At 39.6% G+C, this 20949-nt stretch overlaps 1 protein-coding gene across 1 annotated transcript in view; it reads left to right on the forward strand.

Annotated features, from left to right (window-relative positions):
* Window positions 1-6577, forward strand: part of LOC132828374 (MAP kinase-activated protein kinase 2) — a 216050-nt gene extending 209473 nt beyond the window's left edge. The window contains exon 10 of the mRNA XM_060845421.1: window positions 167-6577. Coding sequence (XP_060701404.1) covers window positions 167-307 — 141 coding nt within the window. The 3' untranslated portion in view covers window positions 308-6577. The remainder of the gene's footprint in view (window positions 1-166) is intronic.
* Window positions 6578-20949: the final 14372 nt, after the last annotated feature.

A 20949-nucleotide genomic window follows, 5' to 3' on the forward strand; every position in this document is an offset into this window, starting at 1 on the left:
GCTAATTTGCAAACATCCTGGAGAGAGGATCGAGAGCAAGACCTTGGTCAAATCCTTTCACAGGGACAATTGTGAACACGGTCCCTGTGAAAGGGGATGAGTAGAAACAGTGCAATCACTTCCATTGTGCCATCCATCATTCTAATTCAGCTTTCTCCCATGACAGGAGGAAATGACTAGTGCCTTGGCAACCATGAGGGTTGACTACGAACAAATCAAAATCAAAAAGATAGAAGAGTCTTGCAATCCCTTGCTGATAAAAAGGAGAAAGAAGGCCTTAACTGCCCCAACTCCAGCCAACCACTGAAAAACAACATGGGAAGTGTGCCAAATTATTTTTAGAAAGTTCTTTTTAAATGTCGCATGAAGTTCAGAAATGTTTGATCGGTTGGCTTTTTGGATTATTTTTAAAGATTTACTTTACTTCTGCCTCTTGGTCTGAGGTGAACACTCTGTCATGATACTACTAGCACAACATGCGACCAGGTCTTTAAACTGATGTCAAAGGATGGGGAGGGGCAGGGGAACGTGATGGCATTGGATAAAGGTCACCTTGTGAGTTTTGTGAAAGGTTGACTCGATGTTTCAACTTGATATTCCTTTCTGATTGTGTCATTCTGTGTCAAGCTTATTTCCGAGAAATTTCATTCATGCCACCTTTCAGTTTGTCTCATTTTGGAGCTCTATTTGATTACTTTAAAGCCATCTTAGTTTCATGGGATTAAAATGTGATTTTAAAAGATCAAGTTATTCATTATAGTTGAACTTTTTTATGCTAAAAGCTGTATTGTTAAAAACTTGCATTAGTTTTTTTTCATGGATATTTGAACAAATCCACAAAATCAGTGGAACACCCCATGAATGAAGCAGGTTTTACAGTATTCACAATTCAAATGTAGGCTTGCTACATAAATTTTATATGACAATTTCAGATGTTCAGACATGATGGTTTGAATGGCCTCCTGTACTGTAAAATTCTATCTTTCTATATAGTGTATGCTGAGTTTTGGAGTTCAATTATTTGATCATATCTTGACTGAATCAATACAATCGTACTTTATTTTAATCAGCCTGTTTGGACATGCTATGATACACATCCAAGACAGATATGGTTTGAACCCAGACCTTCTGTGTCAGAGACAGGGACATTACCACTGTGCCACAAGAGCCATGGTAGTAAATTATAAAATGTGTGTAATGCCGCTACTTAGTTCCACATGATTAGATTCTTTCCTTTGCTTTGCCAAAATGATCCTTAAGATTAATTTGGATACTGTTGAAGTTTGAACAATTACTGTGATTAATGTCTGAGTGCATCCCAGCAGCTACCTAATTCTCATTATATCTGCACATTAGGCAATGCTAGTAACATATTATCACTGGCAGGCATAAGTTAAGACTGGGGATCTAATCTTTACAAGATCTTTACTCTACCTGCCATGTCCTGGGTAATTGTTACTGACGAGTCCCTGCTTATCCTCTGGGATAAGTAATATTCCATGCTCAGTGGCATGAGTCAAAGATGCAGGCAAAAGCCTTCAGAACAGCTTCCCCTGCCACTATCAGAATGATGTACTTACCCAGATGCATCATTGTGAGATTGTATAATCGGCTAAAATCTCTTGCATCTAGAATTTGAAATAATCTATGCTTCGCAGCATGTACCCAGTTAAAATTCCCAAACAGAGGCAGCTGCAAGACATTCAAAGAAAGTAAATGCACAATTCTTTCAAAAAAAAGTGCTAAATTCTGATCGAGCTGATTCATGGAATCCAAAGGTCTTTGTCCACCTGTTCATATTTCTGATGAATATTTGTTTAAGTCATTTATATTTTGGCAGTTAGCCTTTGTGGTGGATTACAGGTTCAAATGTTTGAAGTCAATTGTACAGACTTGTTGGCAAATTGTTCTATAGTAAATTGTATTTTAGAAGTAAAGAGACAATGTTCTTTTCAGTCTTTGTGAGAAACTTATTTTTTTTTGTATGGGCAGAGTCAAGTGTTGAATTTTCTGCAGCATTATCTGTCATCTTAGGCCAATGTTATGACAAATTTCTGTTCATGTATCCTTTCATGGTGTAGGGTACTGGTCTGAAAATGCTGCTCTGATGATTTGATTAAATGAGGAATAATATTTCGTAATTTCCTTAATGTAAAGAGCAAGTATATTATGACCATTTCTACCATAATACTTTAGAAACACTGTCCAATTTTGATCAAATGATAAACTTCTAATATTGTATTTTTCTTAAGATGCTTGTTAAAGAAATTCACATCCAATTCTGGATAGCACGTTTGGCCAAATGAAGAGCTTGAAATTCTAGTTTGGATGTTATGGTATTATAAAAGCACAATGACATCAATGCAAAGCACCATGGCAACACACATCATGTTTATCCAATCTGCCACTGTGTTAACAAGTCATGTGGTACCTTCATATCAATTGGAATACAGTTCATTTTTGACCACTCATTTGAACCTTTCGAAAATTTGCTCAATGGAAGCAACCATTACCACCAAAGGAAGGGTTACTCCATCATCCTTTTCCCTCAGACCTTTCAAATTAGGTTAATAAATATTATTGTAAATATTTCCACTTATAATAAATGCATTTTTTAAACAAAAAGAACGTGGGTGGATACAATTTCATGAACTTCTTAACTGCCCTTCATTATTGAAAGGTGGAGAGAGATTGAGCATTGTGGCTCGCTGCCTTAGGAATGCCATTTGCTGCACCTATCCCCAATTGCCACAACATACTAGAAAGAGTGAAGTGGTGAATGGAAGCTATCAAGATGTGCATTCATAAATTTGCTTTAAAAAGAGGAGCTGTAACCTCTTAAAACTCAAGTTTTAGCATTTGTTTTTAAAAAAGAGACTGCGCCAAATAATATAAAGCTATAGTAGATAACTTTATGTTTGGCTAATCTGATTGACATGCAGCCATACATGGCCTCACCTTATCACAGTTTCATCTGTATTTAAGCCACATTTGGCAACTTTTTTTAAACAACTTAAAAATATGCAAACAATATTTTCCAAGGCAAGGCTGTTCTTTTCAGCTGAGGCGACCTATGTATTCGATTATAGCCCATCAACTTCATTTTTGCCTTTAAAGCAAATAGCCACCTCCATGTGATCAATTTAGTTTAGCATTGGGAGGTCCAGAAGTAATGCCTGGTATTACAGGATCCTTATTAAGACTAAAGGTGTTCTATGTATTCTGGAATTTCTGGAAATTTCCACATCTTGTGTGGACTTAGTTGGAGAACTGTTCACATCTCTTAGAATAAAGGAACAAAACCAGAAGCCATAATCAGATATTAAATGATTCCAAGAACTGGAAATCCACATATCTGAAGTAATAGCTAGAACTATGGAAAGGAATAAAATAATTGAGCGTTGCAATTTTTAGGAAAATTGGAATTTATGTAGTAAAACACCCACCAACTATAAGACTAACTTTTTGAAGGGTTGAAGTATAGCCAATACTTACTAACTAAATACTTCACTCACCACAAAATATGTTCACCTATCAGAAACATATCCCATGCAAACCTGATAGTTCACAGCCAAGACAAGACAGATTCCAATCTCAATGGGAATGAATTAGTGTTGAGGAACTATTTCTGCCATCTGCGGCAGTAAGCATGTGTTATCTGTTTTCTACATGCATCCTTGGACTGGTGCCAGAAAAGCAATGGACAGGATGGTCATTCACAAATGTATTGCAGGACCTGTCAGCTGGTGGGGCTGGTATGAACTAGCAGCAAAGGATTCACAAGAAAATTTTAAGTCTGCTGTCTAGTTATGTTCTGTTACAGATATACGTTCAGTTTTATCCTTACAATTACATACCAAAGATTTGCTGATTGCTTAAAGTATTCATTTAAACTTTGTTTGCCAAATTGCAAACACAAATAGCACCAAGTTACAGTATCTTCCAAGACATTCTTTCAGATCTAATCTTCAGCTCTGATCTTTCAGTAGATTTTAAAGCCTGACCACTAAATTTTATAAATAGAAACCAAGCTAAAGTAGTTAGTAATTTTAGAAAAGGCAGTGCCTGTTTTCTGTGGGGAAAACAAACCATTTGGAGTTCTCCAAAACCTTCAAAGAAGATTCAGCCCCCTCTCTTAAACCTAATCTTCCCTATTCCTATGCTGCACAGTGCAAAATGAGAGGATAACATCAAAATCACGGAGAGTGCATCAAATATTATGGTGTTCAATTGATGCATACACATAAATGTGGTTTGGGTGCAAAGGTGAAGGGGGAATGGGTAGAATGGGATTTTTGGTTTACTTTATACCAAGAAGTTTGCTGCACTCCAGAATGGGTAAGAAGACCACTGGGTCACCAAGTACTGAGAGAATTGTCAAGAGAAGTCAACTTCAAAGAAGCTGTGAATCAGGGTCATTTAATGAGCCCAGACTCTGAGGAAGCCTTGTTAGAATCTGAATTTGTCAGAAAACTCCACATTGCAGCAGTTTTCTTCTAAAGCATTCTGAATGTGTTATTGCCACACAAAAAAACTAACTCCATCTATTGATAAAATTAAAAAGACTTTTTTTTGACCACACCTTGCTGTCCAGCTAAAAGCTGCACTAGGCAATTTCACACCGTCGGGCTCCTGAAGCACTGCTGCGCTTCAAATTAATTAGCCAAATGAGGCCCACTCTATAACCATCAACCCAGCATACAGCACTCTAAATGTGAGGGGCAACAAAGTGTAAATGTCCCCAAGGGCATGTTTAGGAACTATGTTGGAAACTTATTATATCCGCACGTTGTGTGTGAAAGAAACCTCAAAACAACACGAGATGACTGGAACAACCGAGCAGTAGTTCAGATGTTTAAAAGAAAACAAGTTGTGAATATTTCTGGGAAATAACCCCCATGTGACAAGTCCACTTAGCATTTATGACTCACCAATCCTTGCTCTTTAGCGACTTTTCCAATTCCTCTTGCTTTATGGGATACCCTGCGGTCCATCAAAGTGGGCTGCCCACTGCCTCATTGGCCTGGGGGGTTGGCAGATTTTGGGGAGCATCTCTTGCAATGCCCAAATAAATTCAACTTGCGCTTTCATGTGAGCCTGAGCCAGTGAGGTTGGTACAGTAATCATGTAGTTTTCATTTTGGGGCTGCAATATCAGCTCCATGTTACCAAATTATCTTGTCTGCAGGGGCTGGGGGTGTAGGGATTGTAATCAGGTCACCTTCTTTGCACTTGCTTATGTGTGGGTCTCTTACAGTTGGAAATTGCTCCTGTCAGATACTTGTGCAAAGTGAAAATGACTCTTCCAATCACAGTGTTAAACATATCGGTATCAATATGGGCAGCACGGTGGCACAGTGGTTAGCACTGCTGCCTCACAGCACCAGAGACCTGGGTTTAATTCCCGCCTCAGGCGACTCTCTGTCTGGAGTTTGCACATTCTCCCCATGTCTGCGTGGGTTTCCTCCCACAATCCAAAAATGTGCAGGTTAGGTGAATTGGCCATGCTAAATTGCCCGTAGTGTTCGGTGAAGGGGTAAATGTAGGAGTATGAGTCTGGGTGGTATACGCTTCGGCGGGTCGGTGTGGACTTGTTGGGCCGAAAGGCCTGTTTCCACACTGTAAGTAATCTAATCTAATCTAATCACATTCTGAGCCAATACTTTGCGCATTTTTTTCCTCATTCTTGCTTGCTTTAATTTTCTCACATATGTGCATAAGCCCTAAGTGCTGATCTATATAATAGTTTAGTTTTATAAACAGAGCTTGTATATAGCATGAAAATGCCACAAAGGCTACACACAAAATAAAACTTTGGAAAGCACAGAGGTTTCACTTGGGAAGGCCTACATTCACTGAGTTTAGGACCAGCTTGACCATCATGAGTTGGACCACGTGTGTCTCTGATAGGGACCTGCAATCATGATTTACACTAAATTCACTCATTCTTATTGTACTGTCTCCAGTTTACATTTTCAGATTTGTTACACAGATCCAAGCTTTGCCAGAAAGTCAAACCAAGATTATGGCAAACAAAAACTGCTGTGAGAAAGTGTAGGCTCTTTTCACCAAAATGTCTCGAGCCTCCATTGTAAAACTGGCCCACTTGATGTGGATCAGCCTGTTTTGTCTCAAATCCTCATTCACACTTACCCTTTGGCTGGGTACTTGTCCTCACCCCTCCTTGCTCCCTCTTTGGGTTTGGTTGGTTAAATCTGGGGTTCTCGTGTTGGCCTGAGAGTGGTCCTGATCAGTGTTTGTTCCTCTAAGCTATTGTTTCCAAATCTGATAAGTCAGGTATCCATGTTTTGGGCATGCTGTATATTGATCTGTGCTCATTTCGTATAACAAATCCTGAAATTTGATTGCATTGTCCAGTTTTATTCTTTCAATGTAAAATGTGTGTGTGGTATTTTTCACTACATCTATCAAATCACGTGGAGGGGTGGGGATAATTTTTCCTTTGTCTTATTTACTATTTTAGACAGATTTGGCATGTCATGTGTTACATTCATTGATTGTATCCCATTGTATTCAAAACCACCACCTTCAGCAATTAAAAGTTTATATTTATTCAATCCTGTTGCCTTTTTGTTCTTGCCTGTCTCTATTTCTATTGCAATGTTCAAATTAATGAGCAGTTATGCAGTGTTTTTATTTATTTAAGTTACTTCTTTGGGTAAATTACTCACATCTGTTGCAAATCTCAAATCATGGTTTATTGGACTAATACATATGGCTTCTTCTGTGGAACAGATGCTGAATTTGAGTCCTAAATACTGACTTGTGAGTTACTTTGGATGTGGACATTGGATGTGGACATCTTCAGCTAGGCCAGCATTTATTGCCCATCTCTAGTTACCCTTGAGAAGGTGGTAATGAGATGCCACCTTGAACTGCCACAGTCCTTGAGTAATAATGTGGTATAGCATCAGACAGCTACCTTCCTGACACATGATTTGGAGATGCTGGTGTTGGACTGGGGTATACAAAGTTAAAAATCACACAACCCCAGGTTATAGTCCAACAGGTTTAATTGGAAGCACTAGATTTCAGAGCACCACTCTGAAAGCTAGTGCTCCCAATTAAACCTGTTGGACTATAACCTAGTTTTGTGTGATTTTTAACTTGCTGACACAGTTAGCAATGTTATTGGCGAGTGTTTAAAAAAGGCATTATTTCGGACAATAAGCCCCGGAACAGTTGCAAATCTCACAGCTTTCTTTTCAATGAAGCCACTTTATCATTAGCACTGTGATGAAATAATTAGTGGCAAAATGGGTTCATTATTTATCAAATGAGAGGACTGGTGGTTGTGGGGGATAGCTCTGTGATAACAAGTTATTGAAATGAGTTAAAGAGCATGGATATGTGATGGCTAGACTCAATGGCTGCAGCCTTTAACCCTGCTATATCTGCTGTGTTACTTCTAATCCTCTGCTTCCTCACGGCAGGGAAGTTTCAATGCTGACCTCAGTCCTTCCAAAGTATTGGTTAAAAGAACATCAGATATTTGATAAGTTAAAATATGTTAAAGAACGAGTAAAATGCTTTAAGTCTTCTGAGGATGTAGACAAACTTTACAAAAGATTTTCGAGAAAAAGTGCTGTTTAAAGGCAGAAATTTAAAAATAAAATCACTGAACTTACCTCTGATTGCTGTGTGGGTCTTGGCTGTGGGACATTGTAGCCCTACCACAAACTGGCCCTTACCAAATTTGGTATTTCTGAAATTTCATAACTTTCTGCTTTCAATTGTTCTACTCGTCACCTTTCTTATTTCAAACCTCCACGATGTTAATAAAGTGAAGGAGCAAAAGTATTTAGAGAAAAATTGAAAATAGCTAAGAATATTAACATTAATTTATTAGTTTAATTGGAAGGATATCCTTTACAGAATTTCTTTATTATTCCTGCTTCCATCCCTTGGGATACATAGAGGCTTCATGTTGATGGTTTCTGAAATGGATGATTTGTCCAATGTGTGATCTGCAGACACAGTCGTGTGTGCAGTTGTGGGTGCTTGATGGGTTAGTTAGGTGAATTATTTGGAGCTTTTGCACTCAATCTAGCCCTTCATGCTCCTGTTGAAGACTCTTCATGTACCTATTGCCTTTCTTAAAAAGATCTCCAGATTTTGGTTGCTCGTGAGCCAGGGACCTCCATGATGCAGTGAGGTGGGTTTGACTGCTTCAGGAACATTTTGAGGACATGCTTAAAGCATTCCCACTCTCTTCCTGGAAACCTTCTGCCACAAACAGTTTCTGAGTACACCCATTGCTTGGGGTTTGCGTTTTTGGGCTCCATGTACATTTTATAATAGTCGCCTGACCTTCTTGTATTGGCTTGTTAATAAAATCATGGAAAGGCTGCAGCACAAAAGAAGACCACTTTGGTCTATTGGGCACACACTAGCGCTCTGCAAGAAGGAATTCACCTCATCCTATTCTTCCATTTTGTTCCTTTGACAATTTCTATTTCACATAATTCCTTTTTGACAGCCTCAGTTGAAAACTGGTCAGTCAGACAACCTCAGTGAAATAATTAGAAGCCCTTTCCCAACTTCAAGATTTCCAAGCTGAATACACTTTCTAAAGATTTTGTCCCATGACTCCCTGCTTCAAGTCACCTTGCTTCTGCCATTGGTTTTCCAATGCTTCCCATCAACGTTATGCGCTGTACACCCACTGCAATGGGAGAGGTTCCAGATCAATAGTTTTTGATTCCATTAAGCATTCTTCATTTTAACATCATTGCCAATATTTTATAAATAATAAATAGAAGCATTGACGATACTGAGAAAAGAATATGGTTCTTAATGCCCTGCAATTTCTACAGGATTTCTTGTAGCAGTCTTCTGGAGACTACTCCCGAGAGATCCAGCACACTAGCTATCTTATGGTCTTGTATCACTATTTGCAGAATCAAGCTGCACAAAATGAATGTTCTAGTGTTTGTATATATACAGTATATTTAAAAATCTGATTGAAAAACTATTAAAACTTTATGCAGAACTGCACCAAAATTGAAAGTGATTTCAAAAACTCAGTGTTATGAAATGGGTCTGCAAAGTTTAAAAGCAGAAGGTTAATCTCGCACAGAATCATTCTTTAAGACAAAAAGAGAATATTGGCATGAGTTCTCCCTCAAACCTCCTTTGTTCAATTGACTATGTATGAGCGTGATGCTCCAAAATTATGAAGCATTTCAAAACCCTATCTCTACACCTTACCTACACTTAACCTTTGCCAACAATCTGACAATATTTCTGTCCGCCTTCTCTCATTCAATCTCACCCTTCTGAAAACTTTTTTCATCCATAGTGACAGCTACCTTGGCATGGCTGATGTTTTAAATCCCAATGCCTTAAACAATTAATTGTAATGCTTATTATGAAACAAACTTAATCAGGTTGAGCTAGTAAGTTTGAAATACATTATTTAATGGTTGCAATACAAATTGAGTTCTTTCTCTTTTAAAAATATTGAGCAAGGTGGGGGGGCTGGGGTGTGACTTATTTTATTTCATAATGAACTCCCAGATCGTACATTGGAACAGGTTGCGGTTTATAGGACCTGAATTTAACATCACAATTCTAATGAAAATAGACAGAATGCTCAGCATAAGTGGGGCATAAACAGGAGATAATGGATGGATTGGGATATGCATCATAACCAAGCCACTGTGACCTATTTTAAACCTCCTGCCAAAGCTGTAACTTCAGTTCAATAACTCAGACTCCTGCAGTATGCTAATTCTGCCAGCTCAAACACATTGTTAAGCCAATAACAGCTGTGCTGCTTGACCTTGTTAATCTGATGGAAGGTACCCCTATATCCATATTCTTACTCCATACAGTGAATTGTCTATTGAACCATAAACTCTGTAGTACACCTGCTACAATAACTCAGAGGTCCTAGAGTATGCTAATTCTGTCAGCCCATGCTCATGGTTAAAAGTGAGTATGATATACTTCACAGAGGGCAGGAACTTAGAAGCAGAGTCATTGCAGGAGGTCTTTTTGAATTGCACTAGGGTGTATACACAGGTATCTTGGTTTGGCAGCCTTCCAACTCATAAACCAATGGCTTGCACCATGCTGGTCAGCTCTGTGTTAAACATCGCCTGGTGTGGAGCGCTGCTCTAAAATGGCTACAGTTTCTGCAGAGGAGGGCAATGATTTGAGAAAGAGTACAAGTCACTGCCTTTTGTTTGCTTTGGCATTATCATGGTCAGCCGAGCATTCTATTTCTGGTTGTCTCTTCTGATTCCCCCTCCAGTCAACTTCAAAGAGTGATGACCAACAGTGACTGTCTCCCAGTTGTCACTATCAGTGCCTGCAATCTTCATTGCTTGCTTGGGAGGTTTCTTGTAGCAAGTCTACCAAAGAGCTTATGGTTCAATAGGCAATTCACTGTCTGGAGTAAGAATATGGATATAGGGATACCTTCCATTGAATCAATGTGGTCAAAAAGCACAGACTTTATTGATTTAACAATGAGTATGAGCTGACAGAATTAGCATACTGCAGGACCTGTGGGATGCAGACTTGCTAGACTCACTGTTTGATGTTTACAGTCAGGTTGCTGTCCTACACTCTGTGGAAAATATTTTCTGGTGATAATTTGATAAACTGTTGTCTGTGGGAGCTTCTTGTATCTAAAGCCATAAAGTAGGTATATTTATACGCCTTTTTTCACAATGACCCGAGGAGGAAGTAGTACCTGCTTAAGTTCCAATAGAAGCTTAAAGTTCAATGATCAGAATTCACTGTTGTTAGACCTCTGTTTGTGTTGAACATGACTGAATTGCATTGTATGCAACAGGCTCAGCCTAATACTTGGTACTGGTTTCCCCGAGCTTGGTGGTTTGGTTAAATATTTTCCTGTGCAAACAACAGAGATTTAGATTTGTGCTTTACTGAAACTGGATGATTTTTGACTTTTGTGCGATTTGCCCCTTCCGCCCCCTTTTTCTCTCGATATATGTCTTGCCTGATCACTCATTTCTTACAATTTTGTAGGCACGTGTCGGTATGTGTCAGCATTCCTGCAATGACTCTGCTTCTATGTTTCTGCCTTCTGTGAGGCACATCCAGATCTCCTGCTCCAGGGTGAATGAGCTTCCTAGGGTATGGGTATGAGGTCTGTACCCCTAACTCTGTGTAGCCTCATATTGATGTTGTGCCAGAACACAGCCAGATTTTTGTGAACCATTCAAATTCCAAACGTGTTTTAATAGTCTTTTCCCAGAAATCTGATACGATACATAGAAAGTAGAAAGCCATCAGTATTAAAGGAGCTGTTTGCATGTGGAGACCCATAACGTTACAGGGTCCCATTGGGACTTGCTGCAGGTCCGAAAGCTTCACCATCCACTTTAAGGAATGAAAATGCCTGAGGGGAGTTTCTTATTATTGACCCTAGCTCTTTTCTCTTACTTCTGTTTTTTTTTCTCTAACATGGTTCTGACTGGGTAGAGAAAAGGCAAAAGTGTTGCATGATGATGCTGGGGCAATGTGCCTCAAGATGATGAACAAACTGATCTTTTCCTGCCCATTAACTTCATTCATTCTTTCTGTGACTATTATTTCCAGAATGATGCTAAGGGCAAATATTTATGAATGATAGTGGCTGATCACAGCAATAGTGAAATGTTGGTGAATTTACCATTCAATGAGTTCTACCCAGCTGATAATGTATGACACTCATGCGTATTCTGCAAGACACATCACTCTCAAACCATCATACAATGGTTGTTCAGATGGTCACCTTTATCTTCAAATCGCTGGGTTTAAAATGTATCCAGTTCCTGCCTCAGATCATGCCCACATTCCTAGATGTCGTTCGAGTCTGTGATGTCATACTTGAGAGGGAGGTTCAAGGTACATCAAAATTATCATGAATCACTCATGTATGAAAATTTAACTTTTAAAAATATTCATGCTTATGAGGGTTTACTTGGATTTGAGGAACAACTTTGTAAGTGTTAGAGATTTTAGAACCAAAGAATGGAATCTTGTATTATAAATAAAGTAACAATAAAATGACTTTCAGTGATAACACTGGTACCTTGTGAAATATATGATCATTAAATACAAGAAAATGCAAGGCCTATGTCATTCAGTAAAGATGTGGAGATGGGTGAGGTGTTATTTAGTAAATTTAGTTTCCACAATGAGGAGACTATCCTTAGCATTCTGAGCAGATAAGATTAAATGAGCCAAATCAACTTTTGATCTTTCACAAAACTCCACAGAACTAAACATAACCAATTCGGGAATTACTGTACAATTATTCCACTATTGTAGGAAGGCCAAGTTTGATGGTATTAGGCAAGAACTTTCAAAAGTTGATTGGGGGTGGATGTTCGCAGGTAAAGAGACAGGTGGAAAATGGGAAGCCTTCAAAAAATGTGATAACAAGAGTCCCGAGACAGTACATTCATGTTAGGGTGTAAGGCAAGGCTGGTAGGTGTAGGGAATGCTGGATGACGAGAGAAATTGAGGTTCTTGTCAAGAAAACAAAGGAAGCATATGTCAGGTATAGACAGCAGAGATCGAGTGAATCCTTAAAAGAGTATAAAGGCAATAGGAGTGCACTTAGGAGGGAAACCCGGAGGGCAAAAAGGGGACATGAGATACCTTTGGCAAATAGGGTTAAGGGGAATCTTAAGGGATTTTATAAATACATTAAGAACAAAAAGGTAGCTAAGGAGAGAATAGGGCCCCTCAAAGATCAAAAGGCAGCCTACATGTGGAATTGTAGGAGATAAGAGAGATATTAAATGAGTGTTTTGCGTCAGGGTTTACTGTGGAGAAGCTCATGGAATATATAGAATGTGGGGAAATAGATGGTGGTATCTTAAATAATGTCCATTTTGCAGAGGGGGAGGTGCTCAATGTCATAAAACGCATTAAGATGGATAAATCTCCAGAACCTGATCAGCTGCACCCTAGAACTCTGTGGGAAGCTAGGGAAATGATTGCTGGGCCCCTTGCTGAGATATTTGTATCATCGATAGTCACAGGTGAGCTGCCGGAAGATTGGAGTTTGTCTAACGTGGTGCCACTATTTAAGAAAGGTGGCAATGAAAAGCCAGGGGAATATAAGCCAGTGAGCCTGACATCAGTGGTGGGGAAATTGTTGAAGGGAATCGTGAGGGACAGGATTTATATGTATTTGGAAAGTCAAGGACTGATTTGGGCTCATCAACATGGCTTTGTGAGTGGGAAATCATATTTCACTTATTTGACTGAGTTGTGAGAAGAAGTAACAAAGAGGATTGATGAGAGCAATGTGGCGGTCGTGATCTATATAAACTTCAGTGAGGCGTTTGACAAAATTGCTCATGGTAGACTGGTTAGCAAGGTTAGATCTCATGGAATACAAGGAGAACTAGCCATTTGGATACAGAATTGGCTCAAAGGTAAAAGACAGGGTGGTGGTGGAGAAATCCTTTTCAGACTGGAGGCCTGTGACCAGTGGTGTGTCACAAAGATTGATGCTGGGTCCACTGCTTTTTGTCATTTATGTCAATGGTTTGGATGTGAACATAAGAGGCACAGTTCACAAGTTTGCAGATGACATCAAAATTGGAGGTGTAGTGGACAGCAAACAAGGTTGTCTCAGAGCACAACTGGATCTTGATCAGATGGGCCAATCAGCTGAGGAGTGGCAGATGGAGTTTAATTTAGATAAATGTGAGGTGCTGCATTTTGGAAAGGCAAATCGAGGCAGGACTTAATGGTAAGGTCCTGGGGCGTGTTGCTGAGCAGAGACTTTGACGTGCAGGTTCACAGTTTGTTGCATGTGCAGTCACAGGTAGATAGAATAGTGAAGAAGGCATTTGATATGCTTTCCTTTATTGGTCAAAAGCATTGAGTATAGGAGTTGAGAGGTCATGTTGCGGCTGTACAGGACATTGGTTAGGCTACTCTTGGAATATTGTGTGCAATTCTGGTCTCCCTCCTATCGGAAGGATGTTGTAAAAATTGGAAGGGTTCAGAAAAGATTTACAAGAATGTTGCCAGGGTTGGAGGGTTTGAGCTGTAGGGAGAGGCTGAATAGGTTAAGGCTATTTTCCCTGGACATTGGAGGCTGAGGGGTGACCATACAGAGGTTTATGAAATCACGAGGGGCATGAATAGGGTAAATAGACAAAGTCTTTCCACTAGGGTGGGGGATCCAGAACTAGAGGACATAGGTTTAGGGTGCGAGAGGAAAAATATAAAAGCGACCTAAGGGCAACGTTTTCACACAGAGGGTGGCACATGTATGGAATGAGCTACCAGAAGAAGTGGTGGAGGCTAGTACAATTGCAACATTTAAAAGGCATCTGGATGGGTATATGAATAGGAAGAAGAGTTTAGAAGGATATGGGCCAACCGTTGGCAAATGGGACTAAGTTAATTTAGGTTAGCATGGGCAAGTTGGACCGAAGGGTCTGTTTCCATGCTGCACAGCTCTATGACTCTATGATAGCATCCAAATGAAGAGAATGATAACAATTTGATCTAGATATAATGGCAACCATATATTGAATATCTTCTTTTTGGTTGTGACAATTTTGCTGAATTTCATGAAAAGCTTCTCTGGAAGTGTAGTAAGTTTTCTTGCTGTATTTTGCCAAACTTGCCTCAATAATTACCTACCCATCCCATGCCACACATCTTGTACCACTCTAGTCCTATGCTACCATTTGGTGTACCCAGAACGACTTGCCACTCACTGGATATTCTGGAAGGGACTAGCATCCTCTGCGTAGACGCCATCTTTAAAAAGCTGTCATGCACCTGGACAAGCACAGTCAGTCCAATTGTGCCCTGTGCAGTTCTTGAGATTTGTTGTTGATGTGACAGACAAGGGAAACATGGAGCTCTGCTTTGTGGGCAGGGACTCAGAGCTCCTACTGGATGGTGTGGTACACATTCAGGACATCCTCAGGAACACCAATGGAGGCCAAGTCAGCAGCCCATGCCAGCGCGATCTGAAGCTGCCACTCAGGTCATTGCAGTCTCAGCTATCCTGAGAAATGTCCACAAATGTAGGAAGAAAATCAATGACCTTCACCACTCTGCCAGCATAAGTGCCATCATCTTCTCTCTGATATCTTACACTCACTCCATCTCTGCTACTGTATCCGCCTTCCACCAATGATCATGCTCTACCACTCTCATTTTTGCCCACAACACCTTACCCCAGTCACTGTTACCCACCTGAATCTCCCAACAGCCTATGTACACTCTGCATTCTCTGCTCAATCCCTCATGGCTAAATGTGTATCAGACATGTTCCACCTATTTTCATTCGCCTTTGTACCTGCCTCACTTTCATTACAGAAGGAAAAACAGCCCAAAAAGGCAGAGAGAGTCAAGTCAGGGTTGTGGTTTGCCCGACATTCAGCTACTCATCCCTTATGAGAGGTGCATCTGATCCTGATCACTCTGTGGCTGATTGACTGTGCACCTGGACTGGTATCGGAAACTGTCCTTGACTTACTGTGACCCAAACCCTCTGTCCTAAGACCATCACCTTTGACTTGACTGAAGACTGCTGACAGCTATGACAAAGCTTTCTGATTTTTATGACTACACTAAATGTAGTAAGGCAAGATAGCAATACCATGAGCCTGGTATTTCTGATTGAGAGACAAGGGTCAAAACGACAAGGCAGGGATGCTGTGAGCATGCAGGTAAGTTTAAAGTGAGCAAGCGCTAAGAGAGCAAGCCTAGAGATGCAGCCTTGTTCTTAGAAATCTATCCAGGGAGGGTGATAAATATCCAGTCCATGAGCTGGGTGTGTGTCCCTGAGCACACAGCGTCTTTACTGCATTGTTATAATTATATAAGCCATTTCACTCCAAGGTGCAGCATTGATGTGCAGAAGTTACCCCAGGTGGAGCAGAGATGTGCTGTGAGGGTTCTTGGAATTTGGCACATGTCAAATGCCTTTTTATGGGGACATCAGGTGAATGTGGCCAGTGCCTATGGAGCGTGCTCTGAGATGTTGATGCCTGGTGTCCAACATGGAGTACTTTTGCAGCAAGAGATGCTCAGGAATCGCTCTCAGTTCCATGTTGAGCGTCTAGCTCATAGTGGATATCACTATAGGAAGCTGCAAGTTAATGAAGCAAGATGTATATTGAATATAGTCATTTCAAAAGCAATCATTTCCTCCCCCCTCCTTTAACAGGTAACTCATCACTGCCTAGGAACAAACTTGCCTCAATGCCTGGGACCTGGTTAAAAAATTGAGTAAATTGTTCCTAATATTGAGATAGATCTCTATCTGACTTCTTGCTCAATTTTGCAAAATAGTTTATGTCATTTAGGCCTCTATAAAATTTTCATTTGACAACTGTTAATCTTGATAAAATGCAGTTGTTTTCACATGGATAGACCTTGTGCTGTGAGTGTTAATTAACTTGAAGCTGAACAAGTTTCTATTGTGAACAATTGCGCTGTTGGCTATTGGTGGGATTTTGGGTAAGAAGGAAAACTTGTATTCGTATACCTATAGTGCCTTATTTGACTCCAGGAAATCCCACAGCATTTAACACTCAATAAAGTATCTTTAAAATTTCGTCACTGTTATAGCAAACACAACAACAGCATTGCATACACATCATTATGATAATGATCAGATGATTTGTTTTGTGATATCAGTTGATGGATAAATTTCGACCAGAATACCAAGGACAAAAATAATCTCATGGATTTTTTTGTATTTTCCTGAGTTGGCTGATGTCTCTTCTGAAAGACAGGATCTCTGATAGTTTAGAACTCTATCAGTGTCCCTAACTTTCTAATGTATGTTACCATTGCTGTGATCGCCTGGCATTTCCTTGGATTAATTTTGAGGAAAAATTGATTTATCTGACTTTACTCCTTCTATGTACGGGCAGAGTTTTCTTTCTCTATTTAATGTTTTCCAGGACATAAAAAGTCTATTAAAATGGTAAGATGCACAGGGATTCACATTGTTGAATGGTACCACAATTGGGACAGACTTGATGGACTAGTCTGTCTTCTCTCTAACTTTTCATATGCTTTGAATTCCTAACGTCTATAGTTTGGGGCAGGTAGAAACACTACAGAGGGAATCAACTAATTCCATTGCATAATGAAATTCTCATTCACAAAAGCTTTGGAGGATAGAAATGTCTGATTTAACTATATTATTAAAAATGGCATACTCTGTTGGGAACATTTGCATATTTGTGGATTATGAGAATTGCAAGATTTGGACAATTTCTGGATTGTGACCTTTTGGAACTCAAAGGTCAAAAGAATTGGGGATTGTCTGCTCTTTGCAAATTCTAAGTAGTTTTGGGAAAACTGCTTGTAACAGACAGATGAGAGAATACTTGATGGCTTATCATTACTTGCTGAGCAGACTGAATGTTAAAAGGGGCCTAATGCTTTATAATAGGCTCTGAACTTTTGGTTTCTGTTTTTCCACGGACGTGAGAGTGGAATGACTTGCAAAAAATGAATACTATCTCTCTCTCTCTCTCTTTCTCGCTCTTACTCACTCGGTGACTCAAATATAATCTTAAAGAAAATCAATTGAAGAGATACTTAAGTGAAGTATTTGATGGTACTTGAGGAAATTCCAGAAATTGTTATGTCTGATTTCATAGACTCTGATTAATGAACTGTTAACTCAATCCAAGGACCTGGATTTAACTTATCTTCCATCGAATTGAGGGTCTTTCACAGCTCTGCAACTGACAGCAATCAGATCCAATCAAAAGGAAGTCGAAGGAACAGTAAGAAGTTAATCAATTTTACTTTCTGCATTTGAACCCTTAAACCAAGAGGGACATTGTTACTTTTTTTCCTATTCTTTCCCATCCGCTATAATCCTAAAGCTGTGCCAACTTGTTCTGCGTGTATGAATGTACATGTGTGTTAGCATTAAGGGGGAACTAGTTTAAATCTGCACTGTATCTCAGCCACTTGTTTAAAGAATAAGTTTGGCCTTAATAGAGTTGTAGAGGTGTACAGCATGGAAACAGACCCTTCAGTCCAACTTGTCTATTCCTACCAGATATCCTAAATTGATCTGGTCCCAATTGCTAGCACTTGTCCCATATAACTCTAAACCATTCCTATTCAGATGTCTTTTAAATGTTGCAATTGTACCAGCCTCCACCACGTCCTCTAACAGCTCTTTCCATACACACACCGCCCTCTGCTTGAAAAAGTTGCCCTTCAGGTCCCTTATAAATCTTTCTCTTCTCAATGTAAACCTATGGCCTCTTGTTCTGGACTCCCCTACTCTGGGAAAAAGACTTGTCGCTATTCATCCTAACAATGTCCCTCATGATTTATAAACCTCCATAGGGTCACCCCTATGCCTCCAACACTCCTGGGAAAACATTCCGAGCCAATCCAGCCTCTCCTGATAACTAAAACACTCCAATCCAAGCAACATCCTTGTAAATCTTTTCTGAACTTTTCTAAATCTTTCAAGTTGCACAACATCTTTCCCATAGCAAGGAGACCAGAATTGAACATAGTATTCTAAAAGTGGCCTAACCAATATCGTGTACAATCGCAAAATGACATCACAACTTCTGTACTCAATGTAATGACCACTGAAGGTAAGCATACCAAATGCCCCTTCACCGACCTGTCTACCTGTGACTCCATTTTCAAGTACCTGCATCCCTAGGTCTCTTTGTTCAACAACTCTCCCTGGAACACTACCATTAACTGCATAAGTCCTGCCCTGGTTTGCCTTACCAAAATGCAACATATCACATTTAGATAAATTAAACTCCATCTACTATTCATTGGCCCATCTGATCAAGGTCTTGTTGTACTCTGTGATAAACTTCATTGTCCACTACGCTACCAATTTTGGTGTCATCTGCAAACTTACCAACCATATCACATATTCACATCCAAATAATTTGTGAAAATGATGAAAATCAGTGGACCCAGCACCAGTTCTTGCAGCACACGGCAGGTCAGTCTTTTTCTAGTCTGAAAAACAACCCTCTTCCATAACCCTCCCTCTGCTACCTTCAAGCCAATTTTGTGTCAATTTGGCTAGCTTCCCCTGGATTCCATGTGATCTAACTTTACTAACCATGCGGAACCTTATTGAATGCTTTGCTGAAGTCCATATAGACAATGTCTACCGCTCTGCTTTCATCAATATTCTTTGTCACCTCTTCAAAAAAATTAAATGAAATTAGTGAGACACCATTTTCCCAAGCGCAAAGCCATATCTACGTTTAATGTGTTTTAAGACTTCCAGCACTACCTCTTCTGTAATGTGAGCATTTTTCAAGATATCGCTACTTATTTCTCCAAAACAAGGCATTTTTTGAGTTTGTTGAAGAAACCAGGTAAAAGTCTCTTTTGTTGTGGTGACAGCAGTCAAGGGATTTGCTGATGAATGCAACTGATTGAATGGTGGGACTTAATTTTTCACACATTCTTGAGGTTATGAATCCTTACAAATTACACAAATAAACGCAAAAGTCTGCAGATGATGGAAATCTGAAATAAAAACAGGAAGTGCTAGAGAAGCTCAGCAGACCTGGCAACATCTGAGGACAGCAAAATAGAATTAATGTTTCAAGTCCAGTGACTCTTCATCTGGAACCCTTATAAATTACAGGCTGGTTGATAATGCAGGAAGAAAGTGCAATATACTTGATACAGTTGAACAAAAGCTTAATGAAATATATTGTATGAAGATAAACCCAAGTACACTGTTTGCCTGCAGAACTTACAAGCCATGTTATGTGTTTGGAGCTGGCAGGAAGTGACACCTAGTTCAGATACATGTGGGACATTTCAAACCCAAGCTCTGAACAGGTAAGATGTTTACTGTTTAGCTGATCTGCTAAACCTCGCCTACACGGTGACAGCAAATAAAGAAACCTATTCTGACATAGTTGATGTTAAGGTTTGAACCACAGTGTGTTTTCTCATAACTAATATGACGATTATTGCACTTTATGAAATTGATTGTTGATGTTCAGAATGAGACTGGGATTTCACCCTTAGAAGTTAGGGCCATGCTTATATATCCTGGGTATAAGCAAATACCAATTTTTGTTCCCTTTGAGCCAATGAAATTATGGTTAGACTGTTGGGATAACATGCAATTTCAATCTAAAGAACTCTAAAGAGACATTCTTGCCTTTGGTTCCTGTATTGTACTATCTGGCAGCTGTCATTTGAAGTAAGCTTCTAGAAAAAGGCTGCTGTGTTGTTTGCTTCATGTAAACGATTGGAAAGGCATGGTGGTTTCTGAGTTAATGGAAGATCTACACAAGATCTTTTATCGTTGTATCTGCATTGGGACTTGCCTTTATTTTTGAAGATTCATTGTTGCATAAGGTTGCTCTGATCACTAACCACATCCTTCAGGAAAATTACCTGAATGGACAAGTCATGTCCCAGTCACTTATAAGGCACAGCCCTGTTCAGTAGTTCTGATGAAAACTCATTTAATGATAACATTAGTTTATACCTGACCAAGAACAGAACTGTCTGAGGTTTCTTTGAGAGGTTGATGAGCAATTTTGCTATATCAGCTCTCTCCTGTCATTCATAACGGTGCATAACACACAATCGCAGATAAACACATAAGCACTCAGGAACCTCAGAACAAAACTTATTGCAGTGTCATTCCTGATGTATGAAAAGTTTTCTTTTAAAATCTGAAGTTACTAAATACTTGAACTTTTAACATTGTAATAAGGTGTGTTAGCATTTCAAACATCTAAGTTTAACCTTGTGCTTTGACCTCTTTCTCTTTTTTGCACAGTTACCCCTGCTGTGCAGTCTGCTGCTTTTGTTGTAAGTTGGCTTACCGTTGCAATTTTCCACGGTACTGCATTTTTTGACAAGAAGCTTCAATTCAGGTTAGTTTCTTTGGTTGTGTTCTTTACCTTCGTTGTGCCCTGTCGTTCCTTTGTGCAAG

This window comes from Hemiscyllium ocellatum, chromosome 26 (genome assembly GCF_020745735.1).
Source record: "Hemiscyllium ocellatum isolate sHemOce1 chromosome 26, sHemOce1.pat.X.cur, whole genome shotgun sequence".
NCBI lineage: Eukaryota > Metazoa > Chordata > Chondrichthyes > Orectolobiformes > Hemiscylliidae > Hemiscyllium > Hemiscyllium ocellatum.